This window comes from Lissotriton vulgaris, chromosome 12, assembly GCF_964263255.1.
Source record: "Lissotriton vulgaris chromosome 12, aLisVul1.2, whole genome shotgun sequence".
Lineage (NCBI taxonomy): Eukaryota > Metazoa > Chordata > Amphibia > Caudata > Salamandridae > Lissotriton > Lissotriton vulgaris.
In genome coordinates, this window is record NC_141700.1 from 628773772 (window position 1) to 628799553 (window position 25782).

At 50.3% G+C, this 25782-nt stretch overlaps 1 protein-coding gene across 1 annotated transcript in view; it reads right to left on the reverse strand.

The window, feature by feature from the left end:
• Window positions 1-25782, reverse strand: part of LOC147677886 (mitochondrial inner membrane m-AAA protease component AFG3L1-like) — a 365672-nt gene that overhangs the window by 146433 nt on the left and 193457 nt on the right. Inside the window, exons 11-12 of the mRNA XM_086945781.1 lie at window positions 19647-19754; window positions 18890-19015 (exon numbers count right to left, since the gene is read on the reverse strand). Of these exons, the coding sequence (XP_086801907.1) occupies window positions 18890-19015; window positions 19647-19754 (234 nt within the window). The remainder of the gene's footprint in view (window positions 1-18889; window positions 19016-19646; window positions 19755-25782) is intronic.

Genomic DNA, 25782 nt, shown 5'->3' on the forward strand with positions numbered 1-25782 from the left:
GTTAGTTGCACCCGCACACTCTTTCCTGTTCTTCCCTAGATCGGAATAGCGACACACACGGCAGAGGTCGCCCCCCAGTTGACCACACCAGACCTGCCTTTCCCACTCGCACCCTCGCTACTAGCATACAAAGGTTACACGTAGGAGTGCAGCACATAGGCGAACCACTACCGGGACCTTCCACCCCATGGTGCCTATATCCTGACCAGTCTAGTGGTCCACAACACTCGTACATGCCGCCCGGAGTCAGACCTGGATGGCTGTCCAAACTGTAGGGAATCACCACACTTCACCACTGCCCATAAGGCTACGCACACGGGGGGAAGGCTGGACACCAAGCTGCCCATCTGGGCGGGCAGGATTGGCTGCCCAGGTGGGAACGACGCTGCGAGGCACTCCGAGACAGGACACTGGAATGAATGGTCTGACGCATACAGCGCCCACCCAAGAGGCGATAAGTGGTGATTTTATATGTATATGTACAATTATCGGACCTCTAACCATCGACTGTATTTGCTTTGATACTGTACGGACCACTCCGATTGTTGTTTCCCCTTTGAGTTATGCACATAATGAACTGTACTTGTATACCAAGAGTTTCAATAAAACAGATTTAAAAAAAAAAAAAAAAAAAAAAGTAAAAGGGAAGACGTAACTGTGCAGTTGCCTGGTTTTCAGCATGTAGATGGATTTTCAAACAGTGGCAACATAACAATCGAAGGCATATCTTGAAGACTTTAATAAAAAAAAAAAACGATTTCTAGTTTAGGTTTTGTGAAAGACAGAACTTCAAGAGTGGGTTTTGAAAGAGTATTACACTAAAAAGTAGATAACTTAGATATCCACGGTGAAGCACAAGGTACTACTTGTGTAACAATATATCTGTAAGAGACATTAGTTAGTGATAGATCCCTTACCTTAGAACATCCCCAGGCTCCAGACTGGATAGGGAAAGTTTTCGCTAGCAGTACCTCTGCGCGTCAGTAGGTGCCGTCATGTGGCTCCGCGTCCGTCGCTGGCTTCGTATGCGCCGAGATGACGTCATGGAGACTAATTAGACGCCACCCATGCGCGCGGACGTCAGTTTTGTACATGACCTTCCGCGCCAGGAACGCAGAGCCATGCAAACACTGACCATTGGTGCATAAAACTAGGGCCCTAAAAGGGAGGACCTTAACCCTAGAAATCAGTTTGGAGAACGGGGAGGGTGGGTGGGGCAGTAAGGAATCTATCACTAACTAATGTCTCTTACAGATATATCGTTACACAAGTAGTAACTTGTGCATCTGAAAGAGACACGTTAGTGATAAATTCCGTACCTTAGAATAGATACCCCAGCAATACCAACCCCGGTGGTGGGTCTGCGAACAAGATTACACCAGAAAGTCACGGAGAACAGAACAGTCACAGAGGCCATCCCTCCGGACCGGACTGTCAGGGCAATAATGCTTGGTAAGCATGTGCAGTGAGGCCCACGTAGCTGCCTGACAAATGTCCTGCAACGGAACGCCACGTCCCAAGGCAGTAGTGACTGCCGTTGCCCTGGTTGAATGGGCACGCAGCCCCACAGGAGGTTCCTTCTTAGACAACGAGTAACAGGCCTTGATGCAGAGAACGACCCACAGAGAGATGATGGTCAGTTTGTGCACGGCCCGACATTTTTTGGCGCCCACATAGCCAACAAAGAGCTGGTCATCCACCCGGAACTGTTGTGTGCTCTTCAGATAGAACGAGAGCGCACCTTTTGGGTCCAGACGGTGGAGCCTCTCTTCCTCTTTTGAAGGATGTGGAGGTGGAAAGAAGGTGGGCAAAGTGATGATCTGCCCGATGTGGAAGGGCGTGACAACCTTTGGCAAGAAAGAAGGACAGGTCCTTAAAACCGCCTTGTCCGGATGAACAGAAAGGAAAGGAGGTTTGGAAGAAAGAGCCTGGAGCTCACTCACTCTTTTGGCAGAGGTTATAGCTACCAGGAAAGCTGTTTTGAGAGTGAGAAGACGCAAAGGACAGTTATGAAGGGGCTCGAAGGGAGCACACATCAGATATGTAAAGACAAGGTTTAAGTCCCATTGAGGCATAATGAACAGCACGGGAGGAAACGTGTGCGTAATGCCTTTCAGGAAACGGTTAACAACCGGGGACTTAAAAGAAGGCTGATCTGGAAGCCGTAGAAAGGCGGAGATGGCGAAAGATAACCTTTGATAGGGCCCAGAGCAGAGCCCTTCTGGGCCAAAGAAAGAAGGAACAAAAGGACTTTGGAAAGAGGGGCAGAAAGGGGATCCACAGACTTTGCTGTGCACCATGCCACAAACTTGTTCCACCTGCAGGCGTATGCCGTTTTAGTAGAGGAACGCCTGGCTGCCAGAATGACATCACAGACTTCGGGAGGAAGATCGAAAGCTGTCAACTGTCGCTGCTCAATCTCCACGCATGGAGGTGGAGGCTGGACAGGTTCGGGTGGAGGACCATCCCCGTTTGCTGCAACAGAAGATCCTCCCGAAGAGGCAGTCTGATCGGGGGATTGATCGCCATGTTGAGTAGCTTGGGATATCAGTATCTTCGTGCCCAATCCAGAGCCATAAGAATGACTTGGACCAGGTCGCGCTGAATCTTCTTCAGCACTCTGGGCAGAAGTGGTATAAGTGAAAAGGCGTACAACAGACCGCAACTCCACTGGTGACGAAAAGCGCTGCCGAGCGAGTGCCGCCTTGGAAATGCCAAAATGCAGAATTGATGACATTGCATGTTCTCTTCGGTGGCGAATAGATCTAACCAAGGCTCTCCCCAGAGCAGAAAGAGACCTGGCGCCACTTCCGAGCTCAGACGCCATTCATGATCCATCAAGAACCTGCGTCCGATTTTATCCGCCCTGGCGTTCAGAGAACCTGCCAGGTGTTGAAACACCAGGTGATTCCTTGATGTTCCAGCCATGTCCAGAGGCGCAGAGCCTCCTCACATAGGGTCCCCGACTCCACCCAGCCCTGTTTGTTGCAATACCACATGGTGATGTTGTTGTCCCTGAACACCTGCACCACACTCCCTCGGACAGAGGGAAGGAATGCCTTCAGTGCAAGTCGGAGTTTTATAAGGCCTACCAGGACCTCCTGATTCCTGAACTCGTCAAATTATATGAGACGGCTCTAGAAGATTCCTCCCTGCCCCCTTCACTGAACGAGGCCACACTGATCTCCCTATTGAAGCCGGGTAAGGAGGGGACGCTTATGGGCTCATACAGGCCACTCGCCCTCCTAAACACAGACTATAAAATACTAGCCTCCACCTTAGCGAGGAGACTGGCCCAATATACGCCCCTCCTGGTCCACCCTGACCAGAACGGGTTCGTACCCACACGCAGCACATGGCTCAATATCCGCCGGTTATTCAGGGTGCAAGAGTACGCGAGAGACCCTTGGCCACGATCGGGTTGCATAGTATTAGACCTGGAAAAGGCATTTGATTCGGTGGAGTGGCCGTACCTTAGGACGGTTATGCAAAAATTTGGTCTGGGAGACGACTATCTGGAAATGGTAGGACTCCTATACCAGACACCCACCGTCCGGGTACGAATAGGGAGCCTGATCTCGGATACTATAAAGGTGAGGCGGGGCACGCGACAAGGTTGCCCGTTATCGCCCCTACTCTTCTCTTTGGCCATGGAACCGCTGGCGGAGATTCTGAGGATGCAGGGCGCCCAGTGGGGCATTCCATTGACAGACGGGGAGCACGCGGTTTCCTTGTATGCCGATGATTTACTCCTCTACGTCCGGGACCTGACGCGGATACCCCCGGAACTCAGCAGTGCCCTCTGCGAATTCGCGGCGCACTCGGGTCTAAGGGTCAACTGGGGTAAGTCTGGGGTTTTCCCCTTTCACCCAGATATGCAAGAATGCGCAGTACGGCTAGGAGACACGACGCTGACGTGGTATGCCGGCACCTTTAAGTACCTGGGCATACACATTTACAGGAACGCGGCGGATATACTGGATGGCAACCTGGTTCGAGCCATAAACTCCTTGCGGGCGCAAATCCGATTCTGGGGCACGCTCCCGCTTAATGTCCCGGCCAGGATTACCCTGTCCAAAATGATAGTCTTGCCCAGACTTCTGTACTACTATTCGAACCTGCCGGTATATGTCCCAGCCCGGGTCTTCAAAGACCTGGAGTCCTTAACACGAACCCTCATATGGAATGCGGGGAGACCGAGGGTGGCCCTGAAAAAATTATATGCTCCAACGGCCTCGGGGGGACTAGCGGTCCCGAACCACGAGCATTACTACCTCGCCGCACAGCTTCAGTGGGTGGTGGCGTGGCTCGCGGGCAGAAACTTAAGCGATACGGCCTCAACAGCCCCGGCACTGACCCATGCGGAGGCTCTCGCACTGTTCCACCCCCTCAGAGGCGCGACACGTGAGACGCAACTACATGTAGTGGTGGCACTGAGGTGCTATAAGCGTGCACTGACGTTAACCAGGGAGACTACACCCTAAGCCCCAGCATTACCATTGGAAGGACTGCCCAGACCAGGGGGAGTGGTGACGGCAGCGCGCCTGCAAGACTGGGCACAGGTGGGACTTGAAACGATGGCGGACCTCTATGACGATGGGGCCCTGGTGCAGTTCGAGGGACTAGTGGAGAATCCAGGACTGCCAGCGGGTCAATTCCTGACGCATGCATCAATGATACGGGTCCTAACGGAACACTGGGGAGATATGACAGCGGAACCCGAGACACACCTCTTAATACAATACCTGCACGTAATGGGGGCGGGCACACACGTCGTACATTGGCTAACGCAGGCGCTGAGATCCCACACTACATGCTCCCTGCGATCACTCAGGGACAGGTGGACAACGGACAGGGGGGAGGACTGGTCGGATAAGGAATGGGAAAGGATTTTAGAGGGGCCACAACACATTCCTCGCAACTCGAGATTCAGAATCATACAGTTCTACATAACACACAGGGCATATCTGTCCCCAGACAAGATTAATCGTTATTTTGGCCTGAACACGTCCAAATGCCCACGCTGCGCGCTACTGAATGCGGATCTCCTACACATGCTATGGGCATGTCCCAAACTACAGACGTATTGGCATGATGTCACCACACTGTTGGCAAAGGGAACGGGACTAAGTGCTCGACACGACTGGGACGCCTGTGTATTGGGCCTCCTCGCCAGGACGAAACACAACAAACCGCATATGAGGTTCTGGGATTTAGGGCTGATAACCGCCAAAAGACTCATAACCCGGCACTGGAAAGCAGCAGCACCACCGCTGACAAAACATTGGAGTGCCTCCCTCACCTACTGGGCGACCGCAGAGGGCACGGTACTAAGCAGGGAGGAAACAGCGGGGCGGAGGGCCATACCGATAGCCCAGATGTGGGAGGGTTTCCTTCGAGCTTTCACCAGGGCCTGCCATGACAAAGGGGTGATGTAGAAGGGGGGCAGAGAGGAAGGGGAGCAACGAATGACGCGCGCAGATAAACGAGGAACGCCGCCCCCGTGATCCACCGCCCTCCCCCCTTCCGCCCCCCCACGCCCGCCCTCTCCCGCCCCCCCCCGGTTTACCCCCCCCCCCTCCCCCCGCTTCCCCTTCCCCACCCGCTCCGCCCCTTGCGCCCCCCCCATCATCATCCCCCTCACCTGCCGGTGGGGGACACACACACACAGACGACCCCGCTAATGCACTCCCACCCCGGGATTCAAAGTTATCACGCACCACTTGTAGCACCCTCATGCGAGCACCACGGAGCAGCACCCTATGCGGCTACTCCGCTCGTAACCAACGAGACAAAACCCACACTGCAGCACCCCCCCCCTATGCTTAGGTTAGTTGCACCCGCACACTCTTTCCTGTTCTTCCCTAGATCGGAATAGCGACACACACGGCAGAGGTCGCCCCCCAGTTGACCACACCAGACCTGCCTTTCCCACTCGCACCCTCGCTACTAGCATACAAAGGTTACACGTAGGAGTGCAGCACATAGGCGAACCACTACCGGGACCTTCCACCCCATGGTGCCTATATCCTGACCAGTCTAGTGGTCCACAACACTCGTACATGCCGCCCGGAGTCAGACCTGGATGGCTGTCCAAACTGTAGGGAATCACCACACTTCACCACTGCCCATAAGGCTACGCACACGGGGGGAAGGCTGGACACCAAGCTGCCCATCTGGGCGGGCAGGATTGGCTGCCCAGGTGGGAACGACGCTGCGAGGCACTCCGAGACAGGACACTGGAATGAATGGTCTGACGCATACAGCGCCCACCCAAGAGGCGATAAGTGGTGATTTTATATGTATATGTACAATTATCGGACCTCTAACCATCGACTGTATTTGCTTTGATACTGTACGGACCACTCCGATTGTTGTTTCCCCTTTGAGTTATGCACATAATGAACTGTACTTGTATACCAAGAGTTTCAATAAAACAGATTTAAAAAAAAAAAAAAAAAAAAAAGTAAAAGGGAAGACGTAACTGTGCAGTTGCCTGGTTTTCAGCATGTAGATGGATTTTCAAACAGTGGCAACATAACAATCGAAGGCATATCTTGAAGACTTTAATAAAAAAAAAAAACGATTTCTAGTTTAGGTTTTGTGAAAGACAGAACTTCAAGAGTGGGTTTTGAAAGAGTATTACACTAAAAAGTAGATAACTTAGATATCCACGGTGAAGCACAAGGTACTACTTGTGTAACAATATATCTGTAAGAGACATTAGTTAGTGATAGATCCCTTACCTTAGAACATCCCCAGGCTCCAGACTGGATAGGGAAAGTTTTCGCTAGCAGTACCTCTGCGCGTCAGTAGGTGCCGTCATGTGGCTCCGCGTCCGTCGCTGGCTTCGTATGCGCCGAGATGACGTCATGGAGACTAATTAGACGCCACCCATGCGCGCGGACGTCAGTTTTGTACATGACCTTCCGCGCCAGGAACGCAGAGCCATGCAAACACTGACCATTGGTGCATAAAACTAGGGCCCTAAAAGGGAGGACCTTAACCCTAGAAATCAGTTTGGAGAACGGGGAGGGTGGGTGGGGCAGTAAGGAATCTATCACTAACTAATGTCTCTTACAGATATATCGTTACACAAGTAGTAACTTGTGCATCTGAAAGAGACACGTTAGTGATAAATTCCGTACCTTAGAATAGATACCCCAGCAATACCAACCCCGGTGGTGGGTCTGCGAACAAGATTACACCAGAAAGTCACGGAGAACTGAACAGTCACAGAGGCCATCCCTCCGGACCGGACTGTCAGGGCAATAATGCTTGGTAAGCATGTGCAGTGAGGCCCACGTAGCTGCCTGACAAATGTCCTGCAACGGAACGCCACGTCCCAAGGCAGTAGTGACTGCCGTTGCCCTGGTTGAATGGGCACGCAGCCCCACAGGAGGTTCCTTCTTAGACAACGAGTAACAGGCCTTGATGCAGAGAACGACCCACAGAGAGATGATGGTCAGTTTGTGCACGGCCCGACATTTTTTGGCGCCCACATAGCCAACAAAGAGCTGGTCATCCACCCGGAACTGTTGTGTGCTCTTCAGATAGAACGAGAGCGCACCTTTTGGGTCCAGACGGTGGAGCCTCTCTTCCTCTTTTGAAGGATGTGGAGGTGGAAAGAAGGTGGGCAAAGTGATGATCTGCCCGATGTGGAAGGGCGTGACAACCTTTGGCAAGAAAGAAGGACAGGTCCTTAAAACCGCCTTGTCCGGATGAACAGAAAGGAAAGGAGGTTTGGAAGAAAGAGCCTGGAGCTCACTCACTCTTTTGGCAGAGGTTATAGCTACCAGGAAAGCTGTTTTGAGAGTGAGAAGACGCAAAGGACAGTTATGAAGGGGCTCGAAGGGAGCACACATCAGATATGTAAAGACAAGGTTTAAGTCCCATTGAGGCATAATGAACAGCACGGGAGGAAACGTGTGCGTAATGCCTTTCAGGAAACGGTTAACAACCGGGGACTTAAAAGAAGGCTGATCTGGAAGCCGTAGAAAGGCGGAGATGGCGAAAGATAACCTTTGATAGGGCCCAGAGCAGAGCCCTTCTGGGCCAAAGAAAGAAGGAACAAAAGGACTTTGGAAAGAGGGGCAGAAAGGGGATCCACAGACTTTGCTGTGCACCATGCCACAAACTTGTTCCACCTGCAGGCGTATGCCGTTTTAGTAGAGGAACGCCTGGCTGCCAGAATGACATCACAGACTTCGGGAGGAAGATCGAAAGCTGTCAACTGTCGCTGCTCAATCTCCACGCATGGAGGTGGAGGCTGGACAGGTTCGGGTGGAGGACCATCCCCGTTTGCTGCAACAGAAGATCCTCCCGAAGAGGCAGTCTGATCGGGGGATTGATCGCCATGTTGAGTAGCTTGGGATATCAGTATCTTCGTGCCCAATCCAGAGCCATAAGAATGACTTGGACCAGGTCGCGCTGAATCTTCTTCAGCACTCTGGGCAGAAGTGGTATAAGTGAAAAGGCGTACAACAGACCGCAACTCCACTGGTGACGAAAAGCGCTGCCGAGCGAGTGCCGCCTTGGAAATGCCAAAATGCAGAATTGATGACATTGCATGTTCTCTTCGGTGGCGAATAGATCTAACCAAGGCTCTCCCCAGAGCAGAAAGAGACCTGGCGCCACTTCCGAGCTCAGACGCCATTCATGATCCATCAAGAACCTGCGTCCGATTTTATCCGCCCTGGCGTTCAGAGAACCTGCCAGGTGTTGAAACACCAGGTGATTCCTTGATGTTCCAGCCATGTCCAGAGGCGCAGAGCCTCCTCACATAGGGTCCCCGACTCCACCCAGCCCTGTTTGTTGCAATACCACATGGTGATGTTGTTGTCCCTGAACACCTGCACCACACTCCCTCGGACAGAGGGAAGGAATGCCTTCAGTGCAAGTCGGATCGCCCGAAGCTCCTAAAGGTTGATATGGAGCTGGGACTCCGCCGGAGACCAGAGGCCTCTGATATTCACCTCTCCCAAGTGACCTCCCCATCCCAGGAGGGACGTATCTGTCACCACTGTGTGCTCCGGTTGGGGAAGGGAGAGGGATCTGCCATTGACCCAATCGCGATATGTGAGCCACCACTGCAATTGTCGTGCAGTGCCCTCTGAGATCTGGATGTGATCGGACAGGCTGCCCTGTTGCTGCGTCCACTGGAACTTCAGGTCCTACTGCAGAGCCCACATGTGCCATCTGGCATGTTGCACTAGCAGGATGCAGGAGGCCATCAGACCCAGGAGCCGGAGGGTCATCCTGACTGAAACCCGGGATAGAGGCTGTAAGATCGGAATCATAGCCTGAATATCCCAGACTCGCTGCTCGGTAGGATAAACTTGAAACCGCGTTGAATTCAGAACAGCTCCGATGAAGGGGAGCTTCTGAGAGGGACTCAAGTGCGACTTCAGTTTGTTGATGGAGAATCCCAGCAAATGCAGGAGGTCGGTCGTAGTCTGAAGGTGGGTGACAACTGCTTGGGGCGAGCCCGCCTTCAACAACCAGTCGTCGAGGTAGGGGAAGACTGACACCCCTGACCTGCGCAGGTGAGCTGCAACCACTGCCATCACTATGGCGAACACCCGAGGGGAGCTGGAAAGGCCGAAGGGGAGGACGACAAACTGGGCAGGGCAGGGATGTGAAAATACGCGTCCTACAGGTCCAACGCTACCATCCAGTCTCCAGGGTCGCAGGCAGCCAAGACTTGAGCCAGAGTCAACATCTTGAACTTCTCCTTCCGGAGGAAGCGATTGACATTCCTGAGGTCCAAGATGGGGCGCAAGCCCCCTTTGTCCTTCTTGGGGACCAGAAAGTATTGGGAATAACAACCACGTCCTACTTCTGGCCCAGGACCACACTCAATGGCCCTCTTGGCCAAGAGGGCCATAACTTCCTGTTGGAAAAGCGCAAAGTGATCCCCCAACATGCGGTGGAACTGAGGTGGCACGGCTGGAGGGGTAGACTCCAAGGGGAGGGAGTGACCCCTTCGGACGAGCTGCAGCACCCATTTGTTGGAAGTGACAGAACACCAGTGGGGAAGGTGATGTCTAATCCTGCCGCCCACTGGCGTGGGATGCATCCCAAAGCTCGGACTAGGCTTTGAGGGAAATGCTGCGGGAGCGGAGGTGTACTGACCCGCACGCTGGCCCCCTGTGCGGCCACGGCGGTCTCCACGCCCACGCTGAGTTTGGTTCTGCGCAGGCTTCTGCCTGAACGAGCGGGCAGGGGCGCCTCTTCCATGGTCACAAAAGGAATGAAAGGTAGACGTGGCCGGGCGCGTGGTGGAGAGACCTAAGGACTTGGCCGTAGCTTGAGAGTCCTTGAAACGCTCCAGCGCACTGTCGGCTTTATCGCCAAACAGGCAAGTGCCATCAAAGGGCATGTCCATGAGTGAGCTTTGCACATCTGCCGAGAACCCGGTAGACCTCAACCAGGCATGGCGACGAAGCGCCACAGTAGTAGAGATTGCCCTACTTAGTGAGTCCGCAGTGTCCAAAACACTCCGAATAGCGAATTTAGCCGCATCTTTGCCCTCGGCAACACCTTGGGACAGCACAGTTATGATCTCTTCAGGACACGGAGGTAACACCTGTGAAACTGTATCCCACACCGCGTGGGAATAGCCGCCCAATAGGCATGCGGTTTTCCCCGACCGCAGCCTTAAGCTGGCCAAAGAGAACAACCTCTTGCCGAAGTGCTCCAGCTTCTTAAAGTCCTTATCCGGCGGAGCCGTTGGAAAGGCACTCTGGGAGGATGAAGCTTGGAGGACTAGGCTCTCGGGCGTAGGATGAGTAGTCAGAAAGGAAGGTCACCCGGTGCCAGGTGATGACGCCGCACGACGTTCTTATCCACAGGGGCCCCCGTGGCAGGCCGCGACCAAGAGCCCAGTAAGACGTCAGTAAGGGCGTCATTAAATGGCAGCAGGGGCTCCGACGAGGTGGACGCCGTCTGGAGCACCTCAGTGAGGAGGTTAGTTTTTAGAGTCACGGTAGGGAGATCAAGGTTGAGGACCTCAGCTGCCCGACTGAGTACCACTGTGTAAGAAGCGCCCACCTCCATGGTAGGTGGGGAGATGCAAACCCTGGGTCAGAGGAGACATCAAGGCCGCCAGTCTCCTCCAAGTCGTCCGCTCAGTCCTGCTCAGAGTCACATTGACGAGCAAGAGGAACCTTGGACCCCTCCCAATTGTCCTCCACCTCTGCCATATGTGGTACAGACTGTGGCGGCGGGGCAGGGACTGGGGAAGGAACAAATGGCACCGGTAACGGCGCTGGACGGGGCCGGAAAGGCGCCGTGTCCCAATGCAGATCCCAGGTAGGAACAAAAGTGTCCTGGAACCGGGATAGGGGTGGAACAAACGGTATCCACTGCGGCGCCGGAGGTGGAGCAGAGGGCGGCGCTGGGGCCGGAGCCGGCAACATGGGACCTTGTAGCGCCGAGGCGGGAGTCAGCGGCGCAGGATTCTGCGGCGCCTGAGCCGCCGGTGGAGCCGAAGGTTTGACAGGATCCTGACACAGGACCGCGGGGCCTAAAGGCGTGCCAGCAGGAGCCAAAGGCCTAAACACGCGGTCCATGGTAGCAAGAAACTCTTGCACCTGTGCGGGAGTGGCCGACTGACCCAGGTAAGGTTTGTAGGCTGCGGGACTCCCGGGCTCCGGAGGAGCCGCAGGGGCAGAACCCCTGTCCTCCTTGTCCACTTCCGGGGACCGACAGGAGGACGTTGGAGAGTGACAACGCTTCTTCAACTTCTTTTTGTGTCGTCTCTTACCCGAATCCGAGGGTGAAGACTTGGAGCCCGAGGAGCGATGATGGTGGCCCTGCGAGCGTTCCCTGGAGCGGCCCCTGGACCACGAGCGTTGCCAGGATGAGTGCCAGACTTCAAGCAGCTTCCAGCGCCGGTCCCTCAAGTCCTTCGGGGCCATGACCAGACTGTCCATACAGGACCGAGAGGCATGGTCGCACTCCAGGCAGTAGAGACAGACGCCTTGGGGGTCATACACCAACATATTGCGACGGCAGGCCCCACAAGACTTAAACCCAGGCATCCCTACGTGCACCAGAGTAGACTCACAGGAGACAAAAGTCTCAAAAAGGTAGTCAAAACGTGACTAAGGTACGTGCTTTAACCCGATCTGCGCTTCCTGGTGCGGAAAAAGAACTGATGTCCGCGCACATGGGCGGAGCCTGGGTAGTCTCTGTGATGTCCTCTCGGCGCATAAGATGCCAGCGACGGACAAGGAGCAGCACAACACCACCTACTGACGCGTAGAGGTACTGCTAGCGAAAACTTTCCAGATCCAGTCTGACGCCTGGGGATATTCAAAGGTAAGGAATCTATCACTAACGGGTCTCTTTCCGATACAGATTTTCTGAAATGAAATACAAGAAACTATGCTCGTGATCCCCTTTAATTATTACACTCAATGGAATCAGGACCAGTTCAATTTCACACATTGTAGAATTTTGGAATAAAACAATCCCAAACCAGGATTCTAGTTAACAAGACTTTTAATGTGCTTAAATTTACTAAAGAGCAGTTTATCGTAAACGTAAAATGGCTTTGCAGTAGCTACACAATACGTCAATCAGATAATGTGCTTGCTGTTCATGGATAGCAAGTAGAAAACACTTACCATTGCTACCGGTTATCCAAGATCTTTACTTTGGCACCTTTAACTTGTCCTATAGTGCCTTTCATTATATTGCATCGGCTACAACCAAAACAATACACAATTAAAACCAGGCATTAAAAATGGTGGTTTTAATAGTACTGTTCAGTAAAGCCTATAACCAAACATATTACCTGACTTGTTAAACTAAAAGTACACAAAAAAATGACACGATCACAAAGGTTTTGGGGCACTCGCTAACGTTTCAAATTACCAGAATATTACCAGGTATCACTTTTGGACACTATGGGGATAAATGCTTAGTGTCAGTCAAGGGAGTTGGCACTGCCAAGCAAAACATCTACACACAAAAAATAAGATGTTAGGAGCTCCAGAAAATAAGGTAGTTTATTTTGATTCATTAAGCAAATGCACACATTAACTATTCACAATACAAACACAAATTCATTATTACATTATATTGCTAAAAAAAGTCTTAATTTAGTGTCCACTTTCTTACACAATTTCCCCTTAATTCAAAATCAAATAAAAACATCCGAACTGTAAAACAGCCTCGATTTGAATATTTAATCAAGGAAAAGACAACTAAAGCTTCCACAAGTATCATATCTCGTATCTTGTCATCGGAGGTCAGAAGTGTATCTAGGGCGCTATCCAGTCTTCTCACACCAACAAAATACACAATATTGTACCTACTTCAGACCTACTACAACAAAAAAAGTTGTCACTATTTAAGGATTTATTTCTTAATTCCTTATGCATACTTATTTTGGGGGCCCCTGTGGGGAACAAATTTTACTTGTATTACCCATTTCCTGCTAATTCAAGCTTGCATAATACCAAACAGTGCTGAATGTATGTTACATTTTAACAGGGTCACAAAAACAGATAAATAGGTCTTGCACTGAACTCCCAAAACCATTCGATCACCTGAGTAGAGACAAAAATCTAATATAAGGAAAGTTAACTTTACCGGGGGCTTTGGAAGGTGGGCGGCCATGCTAAATTAACCACTTTGCCCAGGTCTTCAAACTTGTCTGGGTTTGCCGAACTTTAATTGCACGCAAATTTTTGTTGTTGTATAATTACAGCTCATTATTTCTACATATCTAAAGTAACTTTTCACCTACTCCTGCTATTGCTTGAGGTTGGCCACAGGCTAGTAAGTCGGGAAGAGTCTCTTTCTGGGTCCATAGCCGCCCCTGCCACTCCTCGAAGACATTCACGTTAAATGCAAAAGAGGTCTTCCTCCCTGTAATGTTTGCACCGTGTGGTGTCTGTGAACCAGAGCAGCTCTTACCCTTGTTTTTAGCCTCCAGCCTATGTTTACTGACAACCCGGACTGCTGCAAGGTAAGCGAACTTTGCTGGGGTCTGGAAGGAATCCTAATTTGGGGTGCACAGTTTTGGAATGAACCGGGTGCCTGAAGCCAGTGTGGCATCTTGTGGGTACCTAACTCCTCGTTAGACTTCTGCAACCTGCCTTTAAAGTTGTTACAACATTTAGTGACCAAACTGTCTCCGAAAGACAACTGGTGGGACCTCCTCTCTGTTCACTCCCTTCTCTCCCTGGACTCACACCAGTACTTTTGTTTTTAAGTATCAAGAACTTTTTAGTGGCGGGAGGGAGATGGCACGCTGAATGGTCCACCAAGGCATATATAGAAAGTCTTACAGGCTAACAAAATGGGGCAATCTTGCCATTTGATTGACTCTACACCAGCCATATATGCCCCTCTAAGGCACCGGCACTTCCAGAAAGCATCTAGCATTGGGCTCTGTTCCGTGACATGAAGGGCACTGCAAGGTCACTTGGTGAATGGGCAGCTATTTTTGCCTTGTTCTATCAACAGCAAGTTGGAATACATCAGAGAAGCTTCTGGCCTGAACCTCTTAAAGAATTTGCTTCAGCACCCTTTTAACTTAACAAGTTAGCATTACAAAACTTTATATAGACTTTATTACATTCCTGTTAAACTATTTAGGTGGGGGCATCGGGCTGATGACAACTACCCTAGTTATCAAGAGCCAGCTGCGGACATCGTACTCAAGTTTGCGGCCTGTTCTAAACTGCAGACATACTGCAATGAAATCTTTGGGCTTTATGGAAACATTGCTTCATAAGCAGATTGCCGCAAACTCAGAATTAATCATAACTGGAATAGATAACACAGTTTACGGCTTACCTGCACATCACAACTCACTGTTTGTGGCCATAGTTATTGCCAGTATTTGTGTAGCATCAGCATGGCTGGATGCTGTAACCCCAACATTTCAACACTGGAAAGTCTGTTCTCCATCTACCTTTCATTTGGAAACATCAATTTATATGTGCAGGGGGAAGTCGGCAAGGGAAAGGGTAAATGATATGCGGGCCCTCTAGAACAGTGGATTGATCAATTATAGTTTAATGTATGACTAAATCCATACAGATTGTTACGGTGGCCATTAGCCGGGATGCTGCTCCGACAGCCTTAGTTCAACCTTTGGATTTTAATGTTACGAACTGCTCTGAATTTTAATTTTAATTTTCACTGCCACTTACTTGCTTTCTCCCTACGCACTGCGTTTCCACGCCTTCCTTGGTCCGACATAGCTTCTGTCGATTGAGCGGAGGAAAGGCGGAACTTTCTCGTCATTCCTACACTTCTTGCCCGGTTAGCAGGCTAGTCTCTCGCAGGTGTGGGCACATAAAAAGAAATGGCTGGTTGGACCCGCCGCAAGTGCGCCAATGGCAAGCCTGTCTGCGCCCGTCCGGAGAAAGGGGCCCTGATACTTTTCAGCAAGAACCAGAGACTAAGGGTAAGCGTTACAATACAGCATTTCTGTTATCACTGCAACCAATAATTTCTGTCAGATCATTGACCCTGGGGCTGGTTCGCTGACCTGTAATTGCTGTAAGTTTGCCTGCTCTAGTTCCCCTAATGTAGGGCTTGCTGATGCGGCCCAACACAGTTCTCTAAAGAATACAGGTATTGATGACCTTCTTGAGGTAAGGTCTCCTGTTCTTTGCCACCCTGCTAAAACTTCATTTTTTTAGTTTGAATTGTCACTCACTTCCCGAACAACAGCAACATGTATTACATTTTCTTAGTGACTACAAACCTGATGCATTATTTCTTACTGAGACCTAGCTTCCTGCAGGCTCCCCGTTGGATATTACTGCGGCCTTGCCAGCGAATTTTTCCCTGGTTAAAACAGACAGCTCAAACTTGGTGGAGGGACTGCTATTATTTTAATAAAGACTACACTTGCAAAAATGATGAACTTCTAATTCCGGACTGTGAAGCTTTGACATTTACACTTACTCAGACTCCCAAGTTCACATTCTCTGCGGCGAAGAGTTACTGCTCCCCTGGATACCCTGGAAAATGGTGCACCTCTTTACCAGACCATCTGGCTCCCCCATATCTTACGTACTTCTAATTTTACTCTGCTTGGGTACCTCAAACGTCATCTAGAGGATCTGGATAACATTCGCACCAGATCCGTCATCGAGGACTTTGGTGTCTTTGATCTGACGCTGCGCAACGCCTCACCCATGCACATGCTGGGGCACCTCTTAGATCCCATTTGCTCTAATATCAAGAGTTTACTGACAAACCCTCTCTTGCAGTACCATTTAAGATTAGGGTGGCCTCTTTCCTCTCCATCACATGGCCTTCCCAGAAATGTAAAGCTATGAACTAGGTTTAAGCTGAACCGCGTAGTACTGAAGCAGCTTTTCAGCACTAAGCCCATCCTCCCACAACATCTTGATTCGGTTCAAACTATTATTTATTGTTAGCTGGAGGAAGCAATTGATATCGCACTTCCTGGGTCCACCAAAGGTGTGGCTCGAACCTACCATCCTGCCCCTTGGTTCTATGAGTCACTTAAATCTGACAAGAAACACTGCAAGGTGTTGGAAATCAGCTGGTGGAAGTTGTACGCTGCAGATGCGAAGTCAGAATATAGAGAATCACTTGAAGCTCACCAATCGTCTTGTAAGTCTGCCCGTTCTTTTTATTATACAGCTAAAATCACTAAGGCCCAGAAATACCAGACGAGCCTTTTTAAAGTGGTGAAAGAACTCTCGGATGTCAGTAACACATTGCCCAAGCCTTCTCTTTCAAAACAACGTGATTAATTAGCTCTCTTCTTCCATTCACAAAGTGGAAAATATTCACCCTGAGCTGGCAAAAGACTTGCTGCTGCTAGCGGCGAACTCCAATGACGATCTTCCTGATGGACAAAAAATTAAATTCCCAACAACTTGGCATCTAAAACCGAATGTACTGCCAACGTCAGCGAATGGTGTCTTCTGGACTTATCATCCTTTGTTGGTACCTTGCGATCAATTAAATCTGGTTCGCCACTTGACTCTCTTCACCCAGAGAAGCTTTGCCTGATGTACCCTCCTATCATGATGTCAATTATGGAGGTTATAAATACATCTTTAGAAGAGGGGCTGGTACCCGAGAGATAGAAGCATGCTATTGTCTTCAGCAATGAATCCACCCTTCTGGGGGTGAGAGAACATGAGCGCAGCATTCAACACGGTGTCCCACTGTATCCTAGTTCATAGGCTGGAGCGAAAAGGCAGAACAGATTCAGCCCTTGGATGGCTTATCTCCTTCTTAAAGGACCGTAGTTTGTTCATTCAATGTGAAGTCCCAAACACAAGCCTTGTATTCTGGTGTCCCGTAGGGATCCATTCAAAGCCCCTTACTGTTTAACATCTATGTACGCCCTCTGGCGAACCTAATAAAGAGTTGTGGACTTCCTCTTTTTTCATACGTCTATGATACCCAGATCATCAACTCCTTGTCTTTGGCACAGAGAAATGATCCATCTTTTGTGCATATGAATATGACGAAAATTGCAACTTGGTTGAAACTCTCGAGCTTAACAGTGACAAGACGGAGGTCCTAGTTTTAGGTAACTCCTCGTCCCTTTGAGGTGCCAAACACTGGCCAGAATTGCTAGGGACCCCTCCCTCTCTAGTATCAAAGGTAAACAACCTGGGCTTTCTTACGGAGGATGAGCCGCAGCTAGCTAAGGTAACTGCCACTTGTTTTGCATTTCTTAAATCACTGAAAAGGATTCTGTTGCTTATTCCGCTAGTGGCAGAGGGCCGTTGTTCAGGCACTGGTTATTTCCTGCCTGGACTACAGCAATGTGCTTTATTTAGGCACTGATTAGTCATCTATACAGTGCCTGCAAACTGCCCTGAACGCCACTGCCAGGCTGCTTTATCACTTACCCAGATATGTTTCGGCATCTCACTTACTAAAAGAACATTGGCTTAAGGTGACCGAACACATTGAATTCAAAGCATTGTGCTATATGTTTAAGGCCAAATTTGGCCTCGAACCACGTTACATTCAGGAACTAGTATCTCCCTATCAGCCTAGTCGGCTACCAAGATCCTCAACCCAGGCCCCATCCGGTATCCCCAGGTTTCGATTAACCCGTATGAAGGGCCATTCCTTGGCCTACGTGGGTCCTACTAAGCTCTGGAACTCGTTACATGACGACCTGAGAAACTGTAAATCATTTCTCACATTCAGTAAGATGGAGAAAACGTAGCTTCTCCGAATCTGCATTAGTGGGACAGCTTCTCTGCGACCGCCTTGCGCCGGTAAACCCTCTTGGGTAGCTGTGAGCACTGCAAGTTGCTAATAATAATACTCAACGACTACTATGTGTATTGAAGTTCTCTTTTTAAATTATCAATTATGTATTTAATGTGTAGTGATTTTGTACTTTTCCCTTCCAAAAACACAAACCAAAATAAAAAAGAATCTAACTCTGTATCAACCCTCCACTAGCTGAGAAAGACTGGGTGTGCTAATGGCGGAGCCTTGATACTGGGGTTGGCACTTTCAACATCCAAATGGTTAATTCTATTGTTCAATAAAATTTCCTTTTCAGTCCCTAAGGTCCACACAAGACACAGAAGAAGGCTTGGCTAGATGGGGGCATTTACAGTGGAGATGGAGTTCAACCACTGCCTCTTAGGAAAAAGTAAAAGGGGTTTAGTATTATCAAAGTACACATGCTACCCCACACACAATTTCATGGAAGATCTCAGGATGGAAAAGATGGCTCTCCTTTTCTATTCACAGCATTAGCATTTTTTACAGTAAAGGTAGCCTTTAAACAACAGTTACAGCTTTGTTTTGCAAGAAGCAGTACTTTGGATGAACTTTGTTTCCAAAAGATAACAGTTTTACTATTTCTGCCTCAAAGGAGCTACAAATTGTTATTTTGAGTCACCTGTAAATCCCGGGGTACGAGCTGCCAGTTTTCTTGCCAGTGCATTGCTATCAATATTTTCATCTAATTTTAGAGGTTTCAGATGTACCTTGAAGATCGATGCTCTACCTTTAATATCTGGAGGTCCTAGTAAGAGGGAGGAAAAAGGTTAAACACGGATGAGGAGTATAACCAACTAAACACCACATCGAATTATGAACTGGACTGTATTCTATGCTACTATGATGCTGATTACTACTACAAAGGAGCAGAAATGTGAGAAAAGTGACATTTTTGTTAAATTGTTTATTTCTGCAGGAGTACAATACATCGGGTTGTCAAAAAAATGCAATCAAATACAGAGAATGTAATATTGTAAAATCCTTATACTGAATAACACGTATGGGGGAGTGACCAGGATAATGTCCTATGTGAGGCAGAAAATTGGTAGAACAAAGAAGGCTGATGGTACAAGCCCTGTCTGGAAAAGAGCACAAGTCTATCTGCAAAAGATTTGCCTCTCAACAGTGGCACAGGAAAACCACTACCAGAAAGTGGGAAAGAACAAAAAGAAGATTAAAGTATGCATCACACTGATGCAATCTGAGACAGTGTCATAATTCTACTGTGCAATATTTTAAAATAAGAACGTAATACAGTGAATTATTATAATACAGTGCATTATTAAAACTCAGATACTATTTCACCGATTCACTCAGTGTGTTCATCTGACATACCTTTAAGATTCAACAGTACAGCTGTAGATATTAAAAGTTACCTATGAAAATCTGACGATCAAAGCGGCCAGGTCTCATTAATGCTGGATCCAGGATGTCTGGTCGATTAGTACCAGCAAGCACCACAACATTTGTGCTGGTGTTAAAACCTGTGCATGAAAATGTAATGTTAACCACGGTCTAATAACTCATCTTCTCTTTATGCCAAGATCTTTTCAATTTCTGTATAGGAGGTATATAACCACATATAGGTCAGTTACAGATGAGAACTCTGCATTCACGCCCAGGTCTAAACCCCTTTCTTCATCCCCAAATTCTCTACCCTGGGTTCCAGTATACAGGACATGCATGTTAGATTCTAGAGTTTTAACATGATATGCCTTGTGAGGATCAAAAGACATGGAAGAATGGTTGGTAAATGAAGACAAAGCGCAAAGAACAGATTATCTTTTTCTAACTCTTATTCCTTGCCTTGTACATTGCCTTCTTATGGAAGGACTGCAAGAGAGTATCCACCAAGCGACTTGAGCCTATGTATAAGGGATATCCTTTAAGGGGGATAACAAATAAAGTAGGAAAAATGTCTCCTCTGGAGCTTATGAGCTTTCGGAGGTTGCTGTTTTTGTGTGAATACATTTTGTGACATCAGAAGCAGCCCACAGTTCCTTATAAACCATACTTCGCCTTTGCTGAAAATGTTAGCAAGTTTGAATACCACAATCATGCCAGCCTCCTAGGTCACCAGTTTTAAAAGGTTAAATACATAGAAAGTGCATCATAAGTGAAAAACCAAAAGAAACAAAGAATGAGAAAAAAAAGATTATCAAAGTGAAAAAAGGAACAGAAATCATAGCCTAAATAATGAAACTAAACCAGCCATGTAGACATTTTGGGCAAGGGGCCAGAATACACCCAGATGCAATACTAATTCAGAAAAGCAAATTAAACTTTTGAAACCAAGAACAACAAAAAAGTACAGTTCCAAAGGAGATGAGCATCCATATGGCGAGATCAGGGTTAGTTGTATGCACGGTAAGAAGATACATACAACATGAACTACAACCAGTACAATTTGGAATACGCATTGCATGTTCAGCAACAGTAGTCACATTAGAGTTCCTAACAAGCAATAAGTTAAAGCATATGGTGAGGTCAGTAATATGGAACCGTCAGTAAATATATGTCAATTGTATAAAATGATGCATCCAGGATTCAGGTGGTGTATGGATAGTCCAGGGTTTTTCACAGATATGTCGAGTGGTCCAATCACGGTATATGTAATAAATTCAGAGAGCAGAAGCAATAGGGAAGGGGAGAAATGACGGTTGTATGCCATTTCAATGCATGGTTTTACCACGCATTGCTGTCCAACGGGAAGTTTACCACGCATACCGTTAGTTCGCGTTTGTATTTAGTCTATTGAAAAAAGACCCCACTACGCAAACAACTAGCACGCAAACAACAGCACGCAAACAACTAGCACGCAAACATTCACCACACATACCATTACATCGTTTTTTAAAATTTAATTTTATGTCTAATTTACTTTTGTTCTTCTGTTGTATTGGAAAACATGAGAATACGCTCCAAGTTTTGAAGAGGAGCTCACAGGAATGAGAATCGGCTCACAGATCTGAGGAGAGGCTCGCGAGGAAGAGGGACAGTTTAACGGAATGAAGAGGAGCTTGCAGGAATGAGGGGTGGGGGGCTCGCGCAAATGAGAGGCAGTACCCAGGAATAAGGGACGGGTCACTTGAAATGATTAAAGAGCAGTTTACAGGAATCAGGGGTGGTTCACAGAACTACAGACAGAAAGAGGATACAAGTGTTTAGAAGAAGCTACACGACCCACGAAAACACTAAAATGCATACAACAGCAGACACGCAAAGACGATACGAAATAGTCAACGCCTGGTGAAGGACTTTTAGAAGCTGAGCCAGTTCACTTGAACAGCAAGCACTAGGGGGGTCAAGCAAGGAGATGGATGTCCGGTTCTACTATCTTTGTACTATTGCACTAGCCACCCGGATGCACATAGCCCAATTGATTCACTAAAGAATCTTCTATCCGCACTAAGATTGTAATAAAAAGAGAATCACTACATAGAGAAACACTGCCACCTACTGTTCAAATGTGTGGTAAAGGCTTTCGCTGTCTAGACTTGCATGGAAACAGTCTATTTGAAGGAAAACATGCGTGGTAAATGTACTCCGAAGTAAAAACTTCGAAATAAAGGCTATTTCCCGAAAAAATAGATGCAATAATGTGTGGTGAATGTTTGCGTGCTAGTTGTTTGCGCAGTGGAGTATTTTTCCGTTAGAGTAAATACAAATACGAACTAACGGTACACGTGGTAATATTTGCGGTGTAAAGCCATGCGTGGTTAACGAAAGGCAGCTTAGTTATGGCGCCTTGCGAGATCTGTATAACCAATGCTAAAAAGCTGTGGAGTTTGAAAGGTGCAAAGAGGCTTCTCAATTAGTGGATGCAAATCATCATAGTGAAGAGGAATGAGTCCCCACAGAGTCCTTTGCGACCGCGCCAGAAGCAAGCGTACCATAAAGTCAGAGAGTAGTGTGGGTAGCGGGAGAAACAAGCATTGGCATAGCCAAGAGGTCTCGCCTTTTGGATCTTATAAGTGTTTAGTTATCCAACACAATACCCTTTGTGCAACAACAAGACATATTGGCTATGCCAATGCTTGTTTTGAGTGAGTGGCTCGTGCAGGTATGCCACTGTGAGGTAGAGATGCTGCGAGTGCTTTTACAGGAGCCCCTGTGACATTGCGGCTCTTCAAAATATATCTTGGGCCTGGTGTAATACTTCTAGCCCCTATTCCCGTCTTCTCGCACCCAATGCATCCTTAAATGTCTCATGTACAGCCGGGGTTGACACTCCTATTACCCCTGCCCTCCAGTTACACTTTACCTGTAACAGGTGGTGGTGGACATGGTGGTGGTGGTGGTGGTGGACATGGGGGTAGTGGTGGATGTGGAGGTGGTTGTGGGGGTGGTGGTGGAGGTGGTGGTGGATGTGGTGGTGAATGTGGGGGTGGTGGTGGATGTGGGGGTGGTGGTGGATGTGGGTGTGGTGGTGGTGGTGGGTGTGGTGGTGGTGGTGGGTGTGGTGGTGGTTGTGGGGGTGGTGGTGGAGGTGGTGGTGGATGTGGTGGTAAATGTGGGGGTGGTGGTGGATGTGGGGGTGGTGGTGGATGTGGGTGTGGTGGTGGTGGTGGGTGTGGTGGGTGTGGTGGTGGTGGGTGTGGTGGTGGTGGGTGTGGTGGTGGTGGGCGTGGTGGGCGTGGTGGTGGTGGGCATGTTGCACCTGGTGGTGGTGGACATTTTGGTGGTGGACGTGGTGGTGGATGTGGTGGACATGGTTGAGGTGGACATGGTTGTGGTGGACGTGGTTGTTGTGGAAGTGATGGACGTGGTGGTGTGGGTGGACGTGGTGGGGGTGGAGGACGTGGTGGTGGTGGAGGACGTGGTGGTGGTGGAGGAAGTGGTGGAGGACATGGTGGTGGACGTGGGGAACGTGGTGGTAGTGGACATGGTGGAAGTGGACGTGGTGGAGGGCGTGGTGGTGGAGGGCGTTGTGGTGGAGGGCGTGGTGGTGGAGGGCGTGGTGGTGGAGGACGTGGTGGTGGAGGACACGGTGGTGGTGGACGTGTTGGTGGACGTGGTGGTGGTGGTGGACGTGGTGGTGGTGGAGGACGTGGTGGTGGAGGACGTGGTGGTGGAGGACGTGGTGGTGGAGGACGTGGTGGTGGAGGACGTGGTGGTGGAGGACGTGGTGGTGGAGGACGTGGTGGGTGGAGGACGTGGTGGGTGGAGGACGTGGTGGGTGGAGGACGTGGTGGGTGGAGGACGTGGTGGTGGAGGACGTGGTGGTGGAGGACGAGGTGGTGGAGGACGAGGTGGTGGAGGACGAGGTGGTGGAGGACGAGGTGGTGGAGGACGAGGTGGTGGAGGACGAGGTGGTGGAGGACGTGGTGGTGGAGGACGTGGCGGTGAATGTGGTGGTGGATGTGGTAGTGGTGGACGGGGTGGTGGTGGACGGGGTGGTGGTGGACGGGGTGGTGGTGGACGTGGTAGTAGACGTAGTGGACGTGGTGGTAGTGGACGTGGTGGTAGTGGACGTGGTGGTAGTGGACGTGGTGGTAGTGGACGTGGTGCAAGTGGACATGGTGGTGGAGGACATGGTGGTGGAGGACATGGTGGTGGAGGACATTGTGGTGGAGGACATGGTGGTGGAGGACATGGTGGTGGAGGACATGGTGGTGGGGGGGGACGTGTTGGTGGATGTGATGGAGGTGGTGGTGGATGTGGTGGTGGATGTGGTGGAGGACGTGGTGGTGGTGGACGTGGTGGTGGTGGTGGTGGACGTGGTGGTGGTGGTGGAGGACGTGGTGGTGGTGGTGGAGGACGTGGTGGACGTGGTGGTGGAGGACGTGGTGGTGGAGGACGTGGTGGTGGATGTGTTGGTGAACATGGTCGTGGACGTGGTGGTGGTGGTGGACGTGGTGGTGGTGGAAGTGGTGATGGTGGTAGTGGTGCTGGACGTGGTGGTGCTGGAAGTGGTGGTGCTGGAAGTGGTGGTGCTGGAAGTGGTGGTGCTGGAAGTGGTGGTGCTGGACGTGGTGGTGCTGGACGTGGTGGTGCTGGACGTGGTGGTGGTGGACGTGGTGGACATGGTGGTGGTGGATGTGCTGGTGGTGGTGGAGGATGTGCTGGTGGTGGAGGACGTGGTGGTGGAGGACGTGGTGGGTGGAGGACGTGGTGGTGGAGGACGTGGTGGTGGAGGACGTGGTGGTGGAGGACGTGGTGGTGGAGGACGAGGTGGTGGAGGACGAGGTGGTGGAGGACGAGGTGGTGGAGGACGTGGTGGTGGAGGACGTGGTGGTGAATGTGGTGGTGGATGTGGTAGTGGTGGACGGGGTGGTGGTGGACGGGGTGGTGGTGGACGGGGTGGTGGTGGACGTGGTGGTAGACGTAGTGGACGTGGTGGTAGTGGACGTGGTGGTAGTGGACGTGGTGGTAGTGGACGTGGTGGTAGTGGACGTGTTGCAAGTGGACGTGGTGCAAGTGGACATGGTGGTGGAGGACATGGTGGAGGACATGGTGGTGGAGGACATGGTGGTGGAGGACATGGTGGTGGAGGACATGGTGGTGGAGGACATGGTGGTGGAGGACATGGTGGTGGAGGACATGGTGGTGGGGGGGGACGTGTTGGTGGATGTGATAGAGGTGGTGGTGGATGTGGTGGTGGATGTGGTGGAGGACGTGGTGGTGGTGGACGTGGTGGTGGTGGTGGAGGACGTGGTGGTGGTGGACGTGGTGGTGGACGTGGTGGTGGAGGACGTGGTGGTGGAGGACGTGGTGGTGGAGGACGTGGTGGTGGATGTGTTGGTGAACATGGTCGTGGACGTGGTGGTGGACGTGGTGGTGCTGGAAGTGGTGGTGCTGGACGTGGTGGTGCTGGACGTGGTGGTGGTGGACGTGGTGGTGGTGGACGTGGTGGACATGGTGGTGGTGGATGTGCTGGTGGTGGTGGAGGATGTGCTGGTGGTGGTGGACGTGGTGGTGGACATGGTGGCTGTGGATATGGTGGCTGTGGACATGGGGGACGTGGTGGGGGACGTGGTGGGGGACGTGGTGGGTGTGGACGTGGTGGACGCAGTGGTGGCGGGCGCTATGGTGGTGGACGTGGTGGCGGTGGTGGATGTGCTGGTGGACGTTTTGGTGGTGGACATGGTGGTGGTAGACATGGTAGTGGTGGATTTGGTGGTGGTGGACATGGTGGTGGTGGAGGACGTGCTGTTGGTGGTGGACGTGGTGGTGGTAGACATGGTGGTGGACATGGTGGTGGGCGTTGTGGTGGTGGTGAACGTGGTGGTGGTGAACGTGCTGTTGGTGAACGTGCTGTTGGCGGTGGATATGGTGGTGGTGGACGTGGTGGTGATGGACGTAGTGGTGGTGATGGACGTAGTGGTGGTGATGGACGTAGTGGTGGTGATGGACGTAGTGGTGGTGATGGACGTGGTGGTGGTGGTGATGGACGTGGTGGTGGTGGTGATGGACGTGGTGGTGGTGGTGATGGACGTGGTGGTGGTGGTGATGGACGTGGTGGTGGTGGTGGACGTGGTGGTGGTGATGGACGTGGTGGTGGTGATGGAC